The sequence below is a fragment of the Leptidea sinapis genome, chromosome 1 (assembly GCF_905404315.1).
Source record: "Leptidea sinapis chromosome 1, ilLepSina1.1, whole genome shotgun sequence".
Taxonomy (NCBI): Eukaryota; Metazoa; Arthropoda; class Insecta; order Lepidoptera; family Pieridae; genus Leptidea; species Leptidea sinapis.
The window spans coordinates 19500991-19521061 of record NC_066265.1 but is presented as its reverse complement, the minus strand read 5'-3'; the positions used below and the strand labels follow the sequence as shown (position 1 = coordinate 19521061).

At 34.9% G+C, this 20071-nt stretch overlaps 1 protein-coding gene across 5 annotated transcripts in view; it reads left to right on the top strand.

Annotated features, from left to right (window-relative positions):
• Positions 1 to 348: 348 nt before the first annotated feature.
• LOC126970326 (poly [ADP-ribose] polymerase-like) overlaps positions 349 to 20071 on the top strand; it is a 32061-nt gene continuing 12338 nt past the window's right edge. For 4 of the 5 annotated variants that reach the window (XM_050816199.1, XM_050816180.1, XM_050816188.1 and 1 more), the window contains exons 1-10: positions 4303 to 4511; positions 5088 to 5226; positions 5616 to 5758; positions 8376 to 8557; positions 8637 to 8838; positions 10533 to 10635; positions 15777 to 15966; positions 16731 to 16950; positions 17997 to 18104; positions 19202 to 19313. In XM_050816199.1, the coding sequence (XP_050672156.1) occupies positions 4407 to 4511; positions 5088 to 5226; positions 5616 to 5758; positions 8376 to 8557; positions 8637 to 8838; positions 10533 to 10635; positions 15777 to 15966; positions 16731 to 16950; positions 17997 to 18104; positions 19202 to 19313 (1504 nt within the window). In that variant the 5' untranslated portion in view covers positions 4303 to 4406. Of the gene's footprint in view, positions 507 to 4302; positions 4512 to 5087; positions 5227 to 5615; positions 5759 to 8375; positions 8558 to 8636; positions 8839 to 10532; positions 10636 to 15776; positions 15967 to 16730; positions 16951 to 17996; positions 18105 to 19201; positions 19314 to 20071 lie in introns of those variants that run through there. The other variant, XM_050816196.1, reaches the window with a different exon arrangement.

The following is a 20071-nucleotide window of genomic DNA, read 5'->3' as shown; positions in this document are numbered from 1 at the left end:
TCATTGAGCATGTTATAACAATTATTATATACAATCCACTATACATTTTGCGTCCCAGAAGACGAAATTTGCACATGATTTTACGTCTACCTCTCATATTGTGCCCTGGGGGCATACTCCTAAAATCAATATTCGATATGTCGTGGCATTAGTCGTGTCGAATCCTACTCTTAGTTACATCGTACGTCGTATCGTCGAAACGATGATTGAACTAACGAAACATTTGATACTATCGGTTCTAATCCTACTCTTAGTTGTAAATGACAGTGACTAATATTGTAATTTGACAAATAATCAAACATCACTTTCACGATAAGCACAACGACAACTTCTAGGCTGTCGTTGCTATTATTGTTTCAAGTTGTAGTTGTGCTTTTATTGTGATTATGGAGTTAATTTCTTGAGTCTTTTGGTGTAAGCTTTAGTTTAGACGTATATCGTACTTTCGAAGTTGCCGTAACATGAACGGTATTTGCTAGTTTGCACAGTGATTAATCAAAGTATAGGTAAGTGATGACATGAGAATTACTTAAAGCAGTTGCATAATCATCGTTTTCATATAATATAAATTGTAGTAGTGTCTGTGATGAGATTATTAGATCCTGTGTTAATTTCTGTAAAAAAAAATCAGTCACAAGCAATTTTGAGATTTCTCCTAACATTAGAAGCCATCAAAGAATAAAACTTAGTTCGTAGAAGGAGAAGACAGCAAATGCGGGAAAATTTAAAATTGACTATTCCTGATGTTGACTTTGTTAGAAATTACAGGATAAATAAAAGTAATTTTATTTAGTCTGTAATTTAGTATTTTCTAAGTATATAGAACTGCCTCCTTCATAATTTTAAACGTCCAAGACTAATTGAATTAACCCGCCTAAAACTCTATACTATGTTTTGACACTTAACAGCGGCATAGCACCGATAATATTTAGTTTTTCAAAGTTTTCACATAATTCATTCACTTTACCATCCTAAAAATATCAAAATATTAGTTGGTTACGATAAACGATAAGAAATTAGGCCATATGTTAGAGTAGGGTAGGTGCGATACATTCGGAGTATTATCGTATCGTTCCGAATTATTCTGCGACATTGTCAGATATATGAAGAGAAGGACAGATTTATTCAAACATACTGTAGTGCATGTAAAGGTTCAATTCGGTATTTTTAATGCCAAAGGACAGGTAGGTACTCAATAAAACAAGAAAATTATGAATTATGAAGACGAGAGTAGTTATGATAATTTTTATAACATTTTTTATTTAAAATGATAAATGAAATTCACTGCTTATTAAAAATCAAATAAATAATGCACACAAAACATTACAAAATCGATAAATTCAAAAAGAAAAATTTAGAGAACCTTACTGTGACAACACCTGTGAATATAACTTTTGTGTTTGACATATTTATATGACGCACTTTATTACGAGCATATCATTTATTTTCCGAAAATCATTTAAGTATGTGGCGACAAGTCGTAATTTCTATCTATTTAGTTTTTGGCAAGATAAGTGAAGTAAGGATTCTCTTGCAAGTAGTACGAAGAAACTCTTGAAAAGCCCTATTAACCCGCTGTACATCATGTCTTAACAATGTAAGATATCGCAAAAAATAATCACAAGCTGTGTGCTTTTTTAAGGAATTAAGTAACCTATGTCACGAAACAAAATCGTATTATCATCAAGGCAAATAAATACTCACGGTTCAAATTGTTACAGCGCTTTTAGAAAGCATTGTGGATTTCTTCTAGGATAAATAGAAATGTTCATTTTTAAAATGAAGTGAACACATTTAAGTTGTCTGCTTAGGTATTCAATAATTTCCCTATATCTAATTGTACAGCTTTTATTCATAAATCTGTACGACTCCTGTTTTATGGGAATAAAAAAAAGTAAAATGCGAAAGGACTAGTTCCTTTCTCATTTGTTTATATAGAAGAATTGGAAAAATAATTGAAAATTATCGAAAAAAAAAACCACCGCGGAATACCAAAAATTTCAAATGGCAAAATTAAACAAATTTGTAACCAAATAAATATAACTTCTATGGTAAAAATTTAGTAGACAGTAGGGTGCTACGTTCTACATTATGCATAACGCCATTAAAAGCATTTTAAATCCTTGTTTTATCTGTCCTTTTAAGGAAGGTGTACGCGCTTCTTTTGAAGGTAGGTCATGTCGTATCGTCCCGGAAACACCGCACAAGGAAGTTCATTCCACAGCTTTGTAGTACGTGGAAGAAAGCTCATTGAAAACCGCACTGTGGAGTACCGACACACATCCGGATAGTGGGGATGATAACCTATCTTGTGGCGTGTCTTGCGAGGGTGGAATTCGGCGACAGGAATCAGATGAAACAGCTCTTCGGAACACTCCCCGTGATAAATGCGAAGAAGACACACAATGAAGCGATGGCTCTACGCAGCACCGAGTGCGTAGAGTCATCGCTTCAATCCTGCTCTGTGAATCCAGTCATTCACATAGCATTGGGTCCCCGACAATTTGAGCTGCTCTATGTTGCACGTCGTCAAAAGGTTCGAGGTGATATACTGGGGTGCGCCAGACCAGAGATAACAGCTATACTCCATATGTGGCCGGACCTGCGCTTTGTACAGCGCTAGAATGTGGGCCGGCTTGAAGTATTGCCGTGTTCTGTTTATGACGCCTAGTTTCTTTGGCTTTGCTCTCCAGATGGCCGCGGAGTTGGCAATCGCTCGAGATTACGAGACCCAGTATTCCGATACTAGGCGAGGCTGTACGGGAAGTGTTGTCGAAGAGCGGAGATACGACAAAAGAAAAGTAGATCCTGTAGATGAAGCCACAACCTGAGAGTTGAACAAAGCAAATAGAATAACGAGGCGGTACTCGAACGGATAAGTATTACGTTACCAGAAGATCACTTGCCAATCGACCATGGCGAAAGCCGTACTGTCGGTTGTTAAACAACTGGTGACCCTCTAGGTATACCAAGACTTATGCTCTCCATGATTTTGGAGAGCAGGGAGGTAATAGCGATAGGCCTGTAGTTTCCCGGATCCGAACTGTCTCCTTTTTTTTGGATCGGATGGACAAGGGCTGACTTTCATGAGTCTTTAGTCACGCCTTTTGTATATGAATGCCGGAATAAACGCGTAAGCACTGGTGTCAACTCAGGGGCACCCGTTCTACCACCATGATTGGAGACATGCTACCCGACCCGCTAGACTTCCTAACGTCCCGCGGAATGGTCGGCGGTGTTTTTCCGTCGTGGTCTAGAGTCGAGATGGAGGCAAAATGAGTGCACAGGAGTTCGGCTTTCTCTTTTGCCGTCTGGGCCAGGGTGTCATTCCTCATGTACAACGGCGGCAAATACCAAGAGCAGCTTTCGACAACGACCAGAACTTGCGTGTTCCGGTCGGGTATCTGGAAAGCTGCTCGCCGATTTTGATTTCGCACGGGCAATTTGCCGCTTAAAAAATCTGGAGGCACGGTTATACTTCCTCTATAGAACTTTACAGTTCGGATCCTTTGGGGCCAGCGCCGCAACCTTAGTTCGATACGCCTGATTTTTGCTGTCTGCTGCTTCTTTAATTGACGGATCGATCCAGGGCTGTGATCTGCCAACGATCGGTAATACAGAGCTTGGTATAAAAATATCCATGCCCTCTAGTATCACATCGGCTACTGTAACGGCGCAGGCACTAGGATCATCCGAAGGGAAACAAACCCTGCTCCAAGGGTAGGATGCAAAAAAGGAACGCATCCTATCCCAATCTGCTGACTTGTAGTGCCAAACGCGGCGGTTCGCAGGTAGTCTGCGACGTGGACATCGGATAGGCACTAGACTCCTGACCAGGCAATGGTCGGACATTCTGAGAGGGGCGTCGACAAAGACCTGGTAACTATGGGGATGTGTTGTCAGCAGAAGATTGTTGTGCCTTTTTTTCTGTAAAGCAATAATAATTTATTTACTCACAGATGACAAAGAATCATAATATCGTTCATAAATTTGCATGCATTATTGTGTTTCGGTTAGAACGACAGTTTAGCTTAGGCAATTACTGGGGTAGTGACACAGACGTACATTAAACCACTAGACCGCCTTCTAACCCAATCGCTTTATAAAGGTCGTCAAAAAATGTCTGAGTGCAGTGCCGTATACATAATAATAATAATTTATGTACTGAGAATATAATCACTATGTGATGTATTGGCTGTATGGTCTATGAACCTTAGTCTGGTTCGTATGGTACAAATTTAATAAAAAAATATCAAATAAAAATTTGGCGCCGGCGGCAGGCACTGACAGTGTTACAATTTATATTGTGCTTAGAACTTGAGACTTTAAAGTTAGTTTATCATTAATTATTTTTACTGTGTTTGTGTGGCTTACTTACTTAATATTTTCACGATTTTAATATAATTATGTTAAAATACAGCACTGGTTATGCTAAATCCAGCAAGTCTACTTGTGGCAAGTGTAATAAAAATATTGAAAAGAAAACCTTAAGAATTGCAGTTTTAAGGAAGGTCAGAAAAATTAAATTTATTTATTTGATTAAGACTTGTTCAAATATTATGATTTCTAAGTTAACTTCGTGGATATCATATATTTCAATCCAATTCCATGATTCATATTAACATTGTTTATTTGTATATTTTTTATAACAAATCTGCAGTGGCGGGAAAAAATTGGTCAATTCAAATTTTTAATTTTATACATTGTATATATTCATGTTTGTATAAGGGGTTTAGTCTAGATCTGACTATTTGCAACAGTGGTGGCTACCATTGCCATTTTATTCATGCCGATTACGGCTCATTACGTACTTCCAACCACTTCAGCTATATAGCGTATATTTTTCGTAGTCAATATACTTTCCGTAGTTCTTTCTATACCAGACAAAACATCAACATTTCCATATAGCACCTTTTTAAACTTTTTCACCTTTTATTATTATTTTTGTTCAATATGTTATGATTTTTATATTAATAAATTAGAAACTGCCAATCCATGCTTAGATTATATTATTATGTACTTACTTAAAAAAATATAGATAATGTATAAGTATGAAAATAATGTAATATTGACATTCTGTTTTGCAGATAAAAGGGATAAAAACACCAAAATGGTATCATGAACAGTGTTTTTTTAATAATGATTTTCGTGTAGGTGAAATAAATGAATTTGAATATTATAATACACTTGATAATAAAGACCAAGAAAGACTCAAGAACAAATTAGGTAAATATATTCATTTATTTAGGTTATTGTTTAAATTGTGGAAAAATATTAATTGTTTTCTCCAAGTTAATACATGAATCAACAGTTGTGGTGTTGAAAGAATTCTTAAAACACCATAGATAGATATATCACTTAGTGTTCATTCATCTTTATGTTTTATACAACATTTATTACAGGGAGTGTTTGAAATTGGGATGCCTACAAAGATTTAGCTTAGCTAGCTTTTGATAAATGTTATAATATATCCATCTTTATGTTCACATTTTTATTAAGATTTCACAGTTAATTTATTTTCTGTATGTACCCATAAGAAATGGTCTGAGGGACTATTGCTAATATATTGTTTTGTATGTGAAGTTTAGAAGCCTTATTCTGTTCTGCAATTTCAGTTGATCCTTATGAATTAAATGATAAAACAATTGAAAGAAATGAAAATAGGAGGTACCACAAAGCTGTACTCTCTGAATTTATGGTTGAAATAAGTGCAAATTATAAAAAAACTTGCAATGAGTGCAAAGCCAAAGTTCTAAAAGTAAGTATAATTGGACTTTATAAAATAATACTTTGAGAAACATCTTGTATGACAGTGATGAAGGTCAATATGTATTTCCAGGATGATATGTCATGGGTACCTTAAAATGAAGCACATACACCTTGCTAAAAGAACTACACACTACCATGTCATACCCATTTTATAGTAAAAACTAAGCAATTTTTAAAAGATGACCTTAGGTATAGGTTATCACGGGCTATTATCCGCTACTCAATGACTACAGTGCGCCTATTTTGCGTGGTGAGGTGGGCGGCTAATCCTGCCACCCCAGCTCCTCAAGGTATTGTATCAAACCTCTGATGTCACCCATGACATCGGGGAGAGTCCTCGGTGACCCCAGGTGTTTGGCCCGGTATGTGGCCACACTCCTACAGACACAGATGACCTTATAATAGGTAGGTACAGTTTTGGATAAAGAAGACAACCCTATTGTCGTCCGAATAGATAAGATTCATGTGATAGAAAGAGAAGCAATTTCTAGGTAAATAAAAATGAAGGTTAAAATGTGCAATCTGAATTACACCTTATTGTATGGCCTCATGAGTCCCTATTTCTTTAATTGATTTTACACAGTATGACTTCTGTACTTGTACTATTATATATTCTTTGCCACTGCTTACTCTTTTTTCATGTCTTCATAAATAACAGGAATGTGCCCGAGAAATCCTTTTGATGGGCTTTGACCATGTCATACTATATTCATCACCTATGGACCTAAAGATAAATTGAACAATGTTAAGTAATAGAAATAGATATAATGGCAGGACGGCCCTGGACTAACACTACATGTACAGCTAAATCTATGGCTACTATACAGTGTGTTGTTTTTTAAGTGGGACAGTATGGGGAAATCCTAAAGTATAAGAGATACAGGGAAACTATCTTAGGAAACATTAGGTACTTTTTTGTGAAAAAAAAATTTGGTATAGTCAAAGTTTTGGTCAAGTGTGAGTTGTCCCTAAAAATGATTAATTTTGATGAAATTTTTTTTTGATGCACATCTACTCAGTTTGATGAGGATTTTATTGTATGGGAAGAACCTTACCTTACAAATCTAATTAAAAAAAAAAACAAATTTTAAATTTGGAACTTCTTGAAACAAACAGTATTTTACTTGATATTTCATGGTTTAAAGTTAACATTATGTTAAGTTTTCGTCATGGAATTATCAAACTCGCATAACGTAAATTTAATTGAAGCGTATTTTGTAAATTATCGTAGCTCTGTAAATGCGTTACAGTGGTATCGGGAACGTTATCCGGACCGCGATCAACCGAACCGCAAAATTTTTGATAAACTGGTGAAAAATTTAAGAAAGGGAGGCTGTTTTACACTAAAACTGAAGAGACAAGCCACAGTAATAAATGAATTTACAACTATCGCAATCTTAGGATATTTTGAAGCCTACCCAAAAGCCTCATTGAGGGAAGCTGCTAACAATATCGGTGTGCATAGATCTACAGTACGAAAGGTATTGAAGGCTTACAAGTACAAGTGTTACATAGAAGGTCATCTTGTACAAGCATTACTTCCAGGGGACACTGACCGGAGATTAGCATTTTGCCAGTGGTTTGTAGCATGCTCGATTAGAAACCCGTCTTTTCCAAGCCGGATTATTTGGACAGATGAATGCAATTTTTCAAACAATGGCATGTACAATAGAAAAAATAAACATTTTTGGGCACGTACAAACCCCTTCCGAACTACGGCAACCCATAACCAGGTCCGCTTTTCCTTTAATTGTTGGTGTGCAATATTAGATAATAAAATCTTTGCCATTAAAATTTACCATGGAACATTGAATAGTCAAAAATATCTGGAAATATTAAACATGGCTGTGGATTTAGTAGATATGGCAATTCCATTAAATAATTTGAGTAATATCATCTACCAACAAGACGGCGCCCCTGCCCACAATAGTATCGCTACTGAACAGTTTTTAAATGAACATTTTCTTGATCGCTGGATGGGCACAAATGGCCCTATTAAATGGCCACCACGTTCACCCGATTTAACACCGTTGGATTTTTACATTTGGGGGTTAAAGGTCGAATTTATGCAGATACTTACAACTCGGTACAAGAGTTAAAAGACGCAGTGCATTATCATTTGAACAACATACATCACAACGCCTTGTCTAAAGCTACCAGAGGTGTTCTGAAACGCGCTCGTGCCTGCATGAGACAAGAGGGAGGGCACTTTGACAATTACTTTAATGTAAAATTATTTTATTAAATTTACCTAACTTCTGCTGTCCCGATTTTTTTCTTCCCATACAATTAAATGATCCTCTCATGAAACTGAGTAGATGTGCGTCAAAAAAAAATTTCATCAAAATTAATCATTTTTAGGGACAACTCACACTTGACCAAAATTTTGACTATACCAATTTTTTTTTTCACAAAATAGCACCTAATGTTTTCTAAGACAGTTTCCCTGTATCTCTTATACTTTAGGATTTCCCCATACTGTCCCACTTAAAAAAAACACACTATTTACGCTTAGTGTAATACATACAAAATTTTAATAAGAAGTATTTTCCCTCATGTTGAATTATTTTGCAGGTCCATGTAACATTTTCCTTTTTTTTTTTTAGGGTGACTTGATGATGCGTAAATTAGTGTATGATGAGAAAGTGGGTGAATTTTATACAAATTATCATGTTAAATGCCTCTCTTTAACTGATTATGGTGTAAATTTTGCATTTCATCTAAATGATTTACCAGGATTTAATGAGCTTTCTGAAGAAAATCAATCAAAGCTCAGAGAACAGCTAAAGTATGTGTTTTTGAGTAGTATTTAATAACTGTAGTAATTTGAATGTAGCTGTAATACAAACTCTAATTATTATTTTTAGTATGAATGAGGATATGCCAGACTCAATATGTAAGAAAATAAAATTGGACTATGATGTGAAGGATGAAGAGAAAGAAAATAAGACAAATTATCATTTGGTATTGTATGATAAATATCTCAGAGAATTGTCTAATGTTACAAAAAAGTCTTTTGAGCTTTTGTGCAAACAAAATTATATGAGGCTATTGAAAGGAAAAGACAAGGTAATTATTAAATATTACTGATGAGTTATGCAAATTGCTTAAATGATTAACCATTTACACAATTTGCATTTGTTTAATGTATATGACGAAGTAAGAACCTCCGTATCTATTGCTTTTAAAAAGTTTGACGTCACACTTGTTGACTTGTTGTTGGTCACTGATAATTGGGTCATCTAAATAAAACTGCTCGAGTATTTGATCACCCTCGTATATTCCACAGGCAACATAACGTCCCAAAGAGGTCCTTACCATACGACAGCTCGAGCACGAATGACTCGAGTGTCATTCAATATTGAAATCACAATGAGAGAATTAATTTATAAGAATCATTTCACATCGCAATGTTACCTGATTAAACTTAATAACTCTCGTTTTGATAATAGATGTGCTGTGTAGTATTTGCGCCGATATACATATTTCACAGTTTTAACAAAAAAGTTGAAACCAAACCTAAATAAAAAAAATAAAACTAGAGTGCCTAAATCATAAAGTAGGAAAGTGTATATTGAAATCTTTATTCATTTTAATGTCGTAATGTTCCTGCATAGGATACAGTTTCTCCAGATCTGGGTGTTTGGTATGATTATTATGACGACCCCTATAATCCAGTGGTTAGTGACCCTGCCTACTGAGCTTAGAGGTCCCGGGGTCGAATCCCGATAGGTGCAAACATTTATATGATGAATATGAATTGTATGTTTGTTACCGAGTTTTGGATGTTTATAAGTATTTTTGTATGTTTAAGTATGTATATTGTATTAAATTTATGTATTATTGTATTAAGCTATGCCAGTTTGGGGCAAGATAATTTGTGTAAGAGTGTGTCAATATTATTATTAATATCCGGACGACCGAGCCTTGCTCGGATTTTTAAGAATGTACATAACTTGAACAAAAAAAAAACTAATAGGACATCTGGATTCGAACCGGGGTCTTCTGCTTTCCGGATCACCCAATGTCCCATCTGAGCTATAATAGTCTTGTATATAGTGGCGAAATTTACCTTTGTATTCTAATGTTATTGTAGCTGTTTCTCATTCAAACATGGATAAAACCATTTTTTTTAAATTGAAACCTAGCTAGATCGATTTATCACCCCCGAAATCCCCTGCATACTTAATTTTATCCGAGATTCAGATTATATATATATATATATATATATATATATATATATATGCTCATTTAAAGATATAAGAGTACCTGGACGACCGAGCCTTGCTCAGATTTTTAAGAAGGTACAAAACTTGAACAAAAAAAAAACTAATACGACATCTGGATTCTAACCGGGGTCTTCTGCTTTCCGGATCACCCAATGTCCCAACTGAGCTATTATAGTCTTGTATAAAGTGTCGAAATTTACCTTTGTATTTTAATGTACGACATTTCTAAAATTGAAACCTAGCTAGATCGATTTCTCGCCCCCAAAACTACCTGTATACTAAATTTTATTAAAATCGTTGGAGCCGTTTCCGATATTATATATATGTACAAGAATTGCTCGTTTAAAGATATAAGATAAGATTATACTCTGAAATTTGTGAAGAAGTGATCATGTATAACTTCACTAAGATGGGACAGCCCATTTGCAACGCGCGGGATTCTACAAATTACAAATTTCTCCCAAACAGAATAGGATGTTATCTTATTACTCTTGTTAAATACAAATGTCAATATATCTAACATTGATTTTTCAGCAATTGAGCCAAATAGCAGATTGTTTGGCATTTGGTGCCCTTGAGCGATGCCCCAAGTGCAGAGGACAACTCCAACTAGAAACATTTTATTATGAATGCACAGGTACAGTACTTTTTTTAAAAGTTTAGGCACTGGTCCCACCGCCTCGCCGGCGAGAAGGCGAGTATCAGCTATTTTATCGCGCATGAAACATACAACAAAGACAGACAGACTAAGATCTTGTCTGAATAAAAGAGACGCACATATTATTATTGATCGCTGAGCGTTCACACTGCAGGCTAGGACTCCACTAGGACTAGTTAGTAGATTGTCACAGATGAAACACTTCAGTTGATCCGTGAGTGTTGAGACTGACATATACATAGATGCAGGTAAAACGAGAAGTGACAAAAGACATCGAATCCATTGATTTGATTATCGACGAAATTGAAGAAAGATATGCCATCTTAATTCTCAGGACTATTCAGATAGGAAAAACTAAATGATTACAGTTATGAACTTAGCCTTATCCAAGCAAAATTAGTTCGTTACATTCTCTTTGTAAGCAAGGAGTAGGGTAGGTTTGTCCTCACCCATGTTTCTACGTATGTAGGTATTATGTCGCAATATTTGAACTAGAGCTTCGTCCAGTAACGGCCGGTTTCAATAACCTATCTATGCTTAGTATAACTTACAGTTACTTACTTGAGTACTTAGTTTAACTTAGAGGTAGACAAATCTGTCCTTTTACGCACAGATTGGACTATTACTATATTGGACATAACTATGAATAGGTAAGATCTTGTTATTAAACGGTGATAGCAATGTATCCGTAAGTTAAACTAAGGATAGATAGGTTATTGAAAACGGCCGTAAATATACACAGTCCACAATAAAATATTTTTGTTACTTTGATCTTGTGGGGTCAAATGTTAAAGGATAAAAGTTTTTTAGTCATAACTAAATTTGAACCTGTTTTATTACTTAAGTACTAGTGGACTTTATAGTGTCGCTATAGAATTCATTATACAAATCTTTAAATATTTTCTCTTTACCTAAACCGTGATGTTTTAGTTGTTTTTAGACTATATTTTATAGCCGTTTACATTGGCCGTTCGTTGTGTTGAGTGTTATAAACATTTAACAAGATAAAAGTATGCATATAACATACAATGGACACTTATGGGCCTTATCTGGTGATTAAAAGAACTGATTGCGCTGCAAGTTTATTTATATTTATTGATTCACTGTATACTTATATATGAGCGGTCAGTCGTTGCGGAATACCTATTGATGATAAAACATTATCAGTCAGATAGCAATTCAATTTCAATTTATTTATTAAGGTACTAGCTGACCCAGCAAACGTTGTATTGCCGATATTAAAATCGCGATACAAAAGTAACTGTTGATCGTAGATGGGTGAAAATAAATGTCAAAAAAATAAAAAATAAAAATCGTGTGGACCATCCTTAACATTTAGGAGGATGAAAAATAGATGTTGTCCGATTCTCAGACCTACCCAATATGCACTCAGAATTTCATGTGAATCGGTCAAGCCGTTTCGGAGGAGTTCAATGTTTAACACTATGACACGAGAATTTTATATATTAGATTATTAAAATACAAAATAAGAATAATAATACAACTTGTACTTAAAAGATAGCTTACTGTGCCTGAACTAGGTACCTGTGTTTCAGGCCTAAAGAGCTTATATTAAAACTAAATAATCACAAAAAAGAAAAACTTAGTAAAGTAAAAAGGTATAAATTAATCTATAGGTTAAGTATATAAGTAAACAATGTCTTCAAAGTAATGACTATTAACTAATACAAATAAAATAAAGACAATGTTTATTTTAATACTATCTATTAGTAATTTTTTCTGTATCTTCATAGGACATATTTTGAAGTGCTTCATGAAGTGCCTTCTTCCAATGAATATAATTTAATTTTGATTGAAAGCATTATAATAATTATTCATTAAGTATTTTAAATGAATAATTTATTTATTATCGAGTGTCAATTCTGCTAGGTTTTGTTAGTCTACATGCAGGATGCATCACCCGCTCACGCACATGGCCTACAGTTAGGAGTTTATTTATTTATTAAAGCACACCTCATCATGTACAATACAATTTTCTTAAACTTATGTTACAATTAATAGTTCTAAACTATACCACAATTACGGTGAACATAAAAATTACAAAAAATACTCCCTAATTACTTCTGAAAAATAGAACAAAATAATAGTATCTAAGCTATAATAAAAACAAAATAAAAAATGAAAGTACAAATTATAACTTAAACTTATTAAAATAATGAAGACGAAATAAAAAAAGAAAAACTACTTATTTAACAAATGCAGATTGAGTACCAGCTAAGTGTTTAACAACACTTTCTTTAAACCTGACCAGCCCACCACCGAATATATCAAGTTCTGAATTGGTATCGTTTAACTTATTGTACTCGCGAAGAATTCGAGCGAGAGGTGCCTGAACAGGTTGGTTTTTACAGAAGGAACTTGGAAGATTCTCTTGATTTTGAACCTTGGGAATAAATATGGGACAGCAAGGTTAATATTCTGTAAGAGTATACTACCGAAGAATCGGCTCCCGCTGTTAATCAGGCGAGAATTCAGCGGTTCGGATGGTTGGATATTGAAAGGCTTACAATACATTAACTCTTAATTTATTAATTCATAAGATTTACGATTTCCGCAAAAAAACACCTTGTAGGTACACATTATTATTGATGATTTGCCGTGTTTGAATTCAATAAAAAAGAAGAAGTTAGAAAATTAATAGCGAGGACATCTTTGTTGGTTTTTTGCTGAAAGGTTGAATTTTAAATCTTAGATAATTTATACGTATAGATAGAGTCTCTTGCTGTTAGACAACCGATAAAAACAGGCCGGGAATATTAGTTTAGTGTGCGTGACAAGCTATATATAGAGGCTAGGTCTAAACTCATTTTATTTCGACGTTTTCACAGCTGTCAAAGTAGTCTGTCTAGACTATGAATGATCTAAGTTTTTTATAAACATTAAAGAAAAAAAAATGCAATTTTAATCAATTTACACCTACTGTGTCTTTAGGTGTATCACGGTACCTACTATAATAATAGGTACTTAGTTTAAAAAACTGTAATCTAATATAGATAGACGATCGTATGTTAATTGTAAGTTTGTTCCCTTTGGGTTTCGACTGCATTGATCAGATTGTGATCAAACTTTGATTGAAACTTCTGGGGACGCCCGCGACGGTTTCGCCCTAAAAATAGTTTCGTTCATGTGGCATAGCAACGAGTGCAGCTGGTTTGGTTTATAATTTAAATAAAAAAAGTCTTAAAGTAATTGTTTCCTGCATTATTTCGTTATTTATAAATAAAAATTCAAACAAAGTATTCTTTAAAATGTCTATCTTATCACGACAAAACTTTATTCTTCTTTATAATATGATGAGCTGACCCGACAGACGTTGTTCTGTCCGTCTGAATTTCGTAAAATCCGTTACCTCTACTGGGAGAAAGGTATATTCCTACCCAATTTCAAGTCTCTACGCCTTATGGTTCCGGATTATAAGTGGAAATCTCTTATATATAAGGAAATACATCAGCTAGTATTCATTCTACAGAAACTTTGACCTTACTGTTTTATGGCAGTTTTATAAATTTTTTAGGTTTGCATTATTATCCTTTGACCTCTGTGATAATATAATGATGATAATATTATTCTTTATCTCGGCGTCCTTTAAGCACACACGATTTAACCATTTCAATCAAGGAACTGTTAAGTTGCAATATCCCCAAACAAAATCATATCTTATATTCCTTTAGGTGACCCGACAGACGTTGTTCTGTACATAATAAATAAAATACTGTTTTTTATGAATTTGTCAATGATATTTCTTAACATCAAGAATTATTTCGTAAAACATGCTCCCTGTTCTTATAATGAAATTGTTTCACAGCCTGAACTGCCAAACCATGCGTCAATAAATTCTCTCATAGTAAATATGTCCATACAAAACAAATATTGGAAATAAAAATAATTATGGGTCCCAAATCGAAAGGAAAACTATCCTATCTCTCAAGTTGGACTAAACTGCACTCCACGAAGAAATCCCCATTAAAATCCGTTCATTAGTTTAGGAGTTCACTGGGAACAAACATCAGGACACTGGATTTATATAATACTAGATGACCCGACAGACGTTGTTCTGCGCATAATAAATAAAATACTGTTTTTATTATGAATTTGCCAATAATATTTCATAACACCAAGAATTATTTTGTAAAATATGCTCTCTGTCAATGGAGTTCTATATTATTTATAGAACGTGTATATTATTTATAAAACGCCATTGCTCCCTGTTGTTAAGTATAATGAAATTTTTATCATCGCGGAACTTTAACATTGTAATTATTACGACGGGTATTCACGATATATTTTTTATTAATTTGATGCCGATATTTCGATCCAATTGCATGACTCGTGGTCACGACGGAACTGCAGACTCGGCGAGAAACACTTGACACTAATAGTACATCAATCTGTCCACTTGGCGCCTAGTTCGTTTTGGTCTTTGATTCCCTAATTCACGACACACACTACTGACGACGTCCTTACTTTCGGATCTTTTTGTTGCATTCGTACTGCAGAGAGAGACCACGGGATTCCATGTTTGCGCTAGCCTTAAACCATCCTCTCTATTAAAATTGTTAAGATACTTTTTAATTTCTAAAGCTTCTCTAACAAGCCGTGGGATGTATTGGAGTTCAGCAGAAATCACTCGTGGGTTGTGCAGCTCGATCCAATTCCTGCAATTGGATCGAAATATCGGCATCAAATTAATAAAATATATATTGTGAGTACCCGTCATAATAATTACAATATAATGAAATTGTTTCACAAAAGAACTGTCAAACCGAGCGACAATAAATTCTCTAACAGAAAACATGTCCATACAAAACAAATATTGGAAATAAAAATAATGGTTCCCAAATCGAAATAAAAACTATTCTTTCTCTCAAGTTGGACAAAACTGCACCCCATGAAGTAATCCCCATTTAAATCCGTTGATGAGCTTAAGAGTCCACCCCGGACATCAACGTGACACGTAATTTTAATATATTGAGATGTACTAAACTTCATCCAAAGATGTTTAGCAATTTACACTCCCTACAATATTGCCTTCATAATATTCCGGATCTTATTTTGTAATACAATATTATTATCAACAGCTTAATCAATTTGTTTTTTAGGGTTTCAGAACGTCTGGTCAAAATGTGATTACCGAACGAAGACCCCTTCTAGAAAGTGTATGGAGATTCCCGATGAGATTCTACAGGAGGAAGTGTTCAGAAGTTATGTTCCAAGTATTGGAGTGAGATTATTTTGTGATGAGCCGATCGCAACCGCTGTTAAGCTTAATAATAATGTTTTAAAAACCAAGTGAGTATGTATATGTTTGTTATCCCACCGGGTTGTGTTTACGGTTCCGTATAGACTGACGGATGGACAGTGGACTGATCTATAACTTATAGAATTAATATTAATTATAAACAGGCGAACACTTTTTAACAAATTACTACAATGAAAGGAATACAATATTTAATTAACTAAGTAATACCGTATAACTAACTTATCAACACTTTTCACAATCTAAGACCCCGTTCACACAAAGACGATTCTATTTTTTTTACGATTCTTTTTTTTGACGGAATCAATGCCCATGTTCACACGCTTAACGAATCTATACTAATATTATAAAGCTGCAGTGTTTGTTTGTTTGTTTGAACGCGCTAATCTCTGGTACTACTGGTCCGATTTGAATGATTCTTTCAGTGTTGGGTAGTCCATTTATCGAGGAAGGCTATAGGCTATGTTTTTTTTTTCAAAATTAGGGATCCGTAATAAAATTGCTATTTTGTAACACAAGGTGTAAAATCGAAAACCTATTTTTGCGTGCGCTGCAAAAACTATTGACAATAGAACAAAATGATGTACAGGCTATAATTACTTACTTATTATTACTTATAAAACTATCGCGTGTGTTATATAAATCAATCCAGCTTGTCTGGTTGTTATGTATTTTATTATATTTATTTATTATTTAAATATGTGTTAAGAGCGACTCGGGCATCTGTGTAATTAGACGGTATTTCAGAGACCACAAACTCTGGGCTGTTATTAAACTTTTCAGTTTTTGATTACAGAGTTAAAAAGGAAGCAGTAAGCCTTCCACTAAAGAATGTTCAGTTCTACCTGTATCGTTACGATGCAGCAGAGCAGGAGGCACTTCGGCGAAGAATACTGAAGTTGGGTGGCTTGGTCACTAGTCGCATAGTGGACACTTTGGCAGCTGTTGTCACTACGAAAGAATCGCTGGAGAAACCTTCGAGGCTAGTTAATCAAATAAAACGGCTAGATATTCATGTAAGTATTTATATCCGTACGCCCGTTTGCCCTCAATAATATAATGTCCTCCATAATTCATAAAAAATATGTTTTAATTGCTTTCCTGTGCCATTCTACAAACAATATTCAAGAATAATTTGTGTGAGTTGTTTACAGTATTGGGCATTCACAGCTGACATTCTAGTTCCTACACTTGGCAAGATATAAATTCAAATTAAGCTATTGTGGTCTATGAGCATATGGGTGCCGCGAACCCATAAGATTTTCCCCTACGTAAAAATGCCCAACGCGGTTAAAGAAGTTTTCACTTCAAAAATCCACTGCATTATTAATTTTTATGCATTGTTGTTTAATTCATAATCATTAATAATAAATACATTTGACGAAGAGCGTCACTACCTGCCGGTTCGTCAAAATACTTTAAAATTTTAAATATCACATCTGAGTGCATATTATTATATTATTTTCTGATGTACAAAACAAACTAATATTACCAAAATTGGAGATATCAACATTTTTCATGCCTGCTTGACGTGGACAACGGAAAGCTATATATGTAAGAATGTTCTCAATCAATAGTTAACTTTAAGCAAATTTTATCTGAGTTGTTTACATGTCGAGCGTTTATTGCAGTGAAGACTTGTACCTTCATCCTCAGGTTAGAGCTGTTTCACCTGATTCCTGCCGCCGTAATCTACTTTCGCACGACATGCCACAAATTAGGATATCATCCCCACAATCTGGATGTGTGGCGTTCCTACACAGTGCGGTTTTCAAGGAGCTTTCCTCCACTACTCAGCTGTGGAATGAGCTTTCTTGTGCGGTGTTTCGGGGACAATACGAAATGGGTACCTTCAAAAAAGCGCATACACCTTCCTAAAAGGCCGGCAACGTTCCTGTGATTCACCTGGTGATGCAAGAGAATGTGGGCGGAGGTGATCACTTAATACCAGTTAACCCATACGTTCGTTTGTCCTTCTTTTTCCAAAAAAAGGTATTTCATTTCAGTATTACCTATGTCTTTACTCTGAAGAAATTAAGACGATTCGATTATTTTGTTCCAGGTGGTAGACGAGGCGTATTTCGCTGCAATTGAATCGTCTGAAAATATGAAAGTTTTTGATTCACTGGCACTTATTGAGAAATACAAGATAGCTGAATGGGGATCTGACGTGAGTACACTTTAGAGCTGATCATATAAAATTATTTATGTATTAAGCTACTTCGGGCCTGCGTTATAAAGCTAAAATTTGCATATGTTTTTCGTTGATATGACATGAATACCTCTCACTGCATATGCAGTTAGAAAGATTAGAGAGTACACGAATGGTGCGACCGCTAGATTAGTGTACTTCAGTTATTTTCACAGTATCATGACGTACGGTATTTTACTATGGGGTCATGCTGCTGACATTGATGTAGTGTTTGCTCTGCAAAAGAGAGCTGTTCGTGCTATATATCAGCTTGGTTATAGACAGTTTCTCAAAGAAAAATATGAAAATTTAATATACGTTCACAAAAATCGTCACCTTTTTGCTCTTAATAGTGATTTTCATTATTATAACACTAGAAATAAGGGATTGCTTGTAACTAATTCTAGTAGGCTTCATAAGATACATAATAGCTTTGAGGGTAAATGTATACACTTCTATAATAAAGTCCCAGCCACTGTTCAGGCATTATCTATAAATAAATATAAATGTTTTATAAAAAAATGGCTCTGTCGTAAATCCTATTATTCCACTGCTGAATATCTAAATGATCGGACAGCCTGGGACTTGATTGTGATTATTTTATAGCGATGGAAATGACTGTACAGTATTGTATATTTTTATTGAAAAGAGCGCAAAAAAATGAATCCTGAGAGAGTTTCTTGCGCCGCTTCTTCTTTCTCAGAGCGCCACTTTGCAAGAATTTTTTTGCCTCTCACAGCCACTATGTGGAATCAATTACTGGCAGCTGTGTTCCCGAACCGATACGACTGAGGGACCCTTCAAGAAAAAAGCATACTCCATATATACCTTAAAGGCCGGCAATGCAACTCTTTGCTGATTTCCATGGGCGGCCTTACCACTCCCCATTCCGTGAGCCTCTTGCCCGTTTGCCCCCTCTTATATAAAAAATAAATAAAAAACGAGAAGAAGAAATTTAAATGACAAATGCTTATGAATAAGAACATTATATCCATATCAAAACTGTCACTATTAGTTTTTTATATTTATCACTTTAAAAACAACAAATTGTATATTATACAAATATTAATTTGCAGGTTTACTCCCGTGTACCTGAAGATGTCATCAAGGAGAGACCGGTGAGGGTGTCTGGCGACAAATACAAAACGGGTCATGATAAACCGAAAATAGTCACTGTGAAAGTCAAGGGTATTTATTTATTGTCGAATACTGCATGCTTCGATTTGAGAGTTGACACTATCAAAAGCTGTCAAATTTTAACTTGTCACAGTTCTATTTAAGGAGATTTTTTGCCAATAGCAATTTAGGTAATTGACCACAACGGCACCTATTTCTGCCGTGAGGTAGTAATCTGTAAGCATTACTGTGTTTCGGTCTGACGGGCGCCGTAGCTAGTGAAATTACTGGGCAAATGAAACTTAACATCTTATGTCTCAAGGTGACGAGCGCAGCTGTAGTGCCGCTCAGAATTTTTGGGGATTTTCAAGAACCCTGAGCGGCACTGCATTGTAATAGGCAGGGCGTATCAATTACCATCATCTGAACGTCCTGCTCGTCTCGTCCCTTATTTTCATTAAAAAAGTCACTGCATGCTTCGATTTGAGAGTTGCTAAAATGCTAAGTTGTCACAGTTCTATTTAAGATTTTTTCCTATTAGCAATTAAGTAATTCACAGAGATTTTTCCGGAACTAGAGTCTATTTTGTGTGAAATTACCCCGGGGTTCGAGCCTTTGTATATAGTGCGAATTCTACACGTATCATAGCATCAAATGAACGTACATATGAATCTGGAAAATCGAAAACTTCCGTATCGAATGGTCATCATATCCCATTCCGTTACATTTTTGCCTTAAATATGTAGTGCACTTACTGATCCTGACCCAATGTGACAGTTCATAGAATTCGTCTACCATTAAATTTTTATACATTCAAATAAAATTTAGTA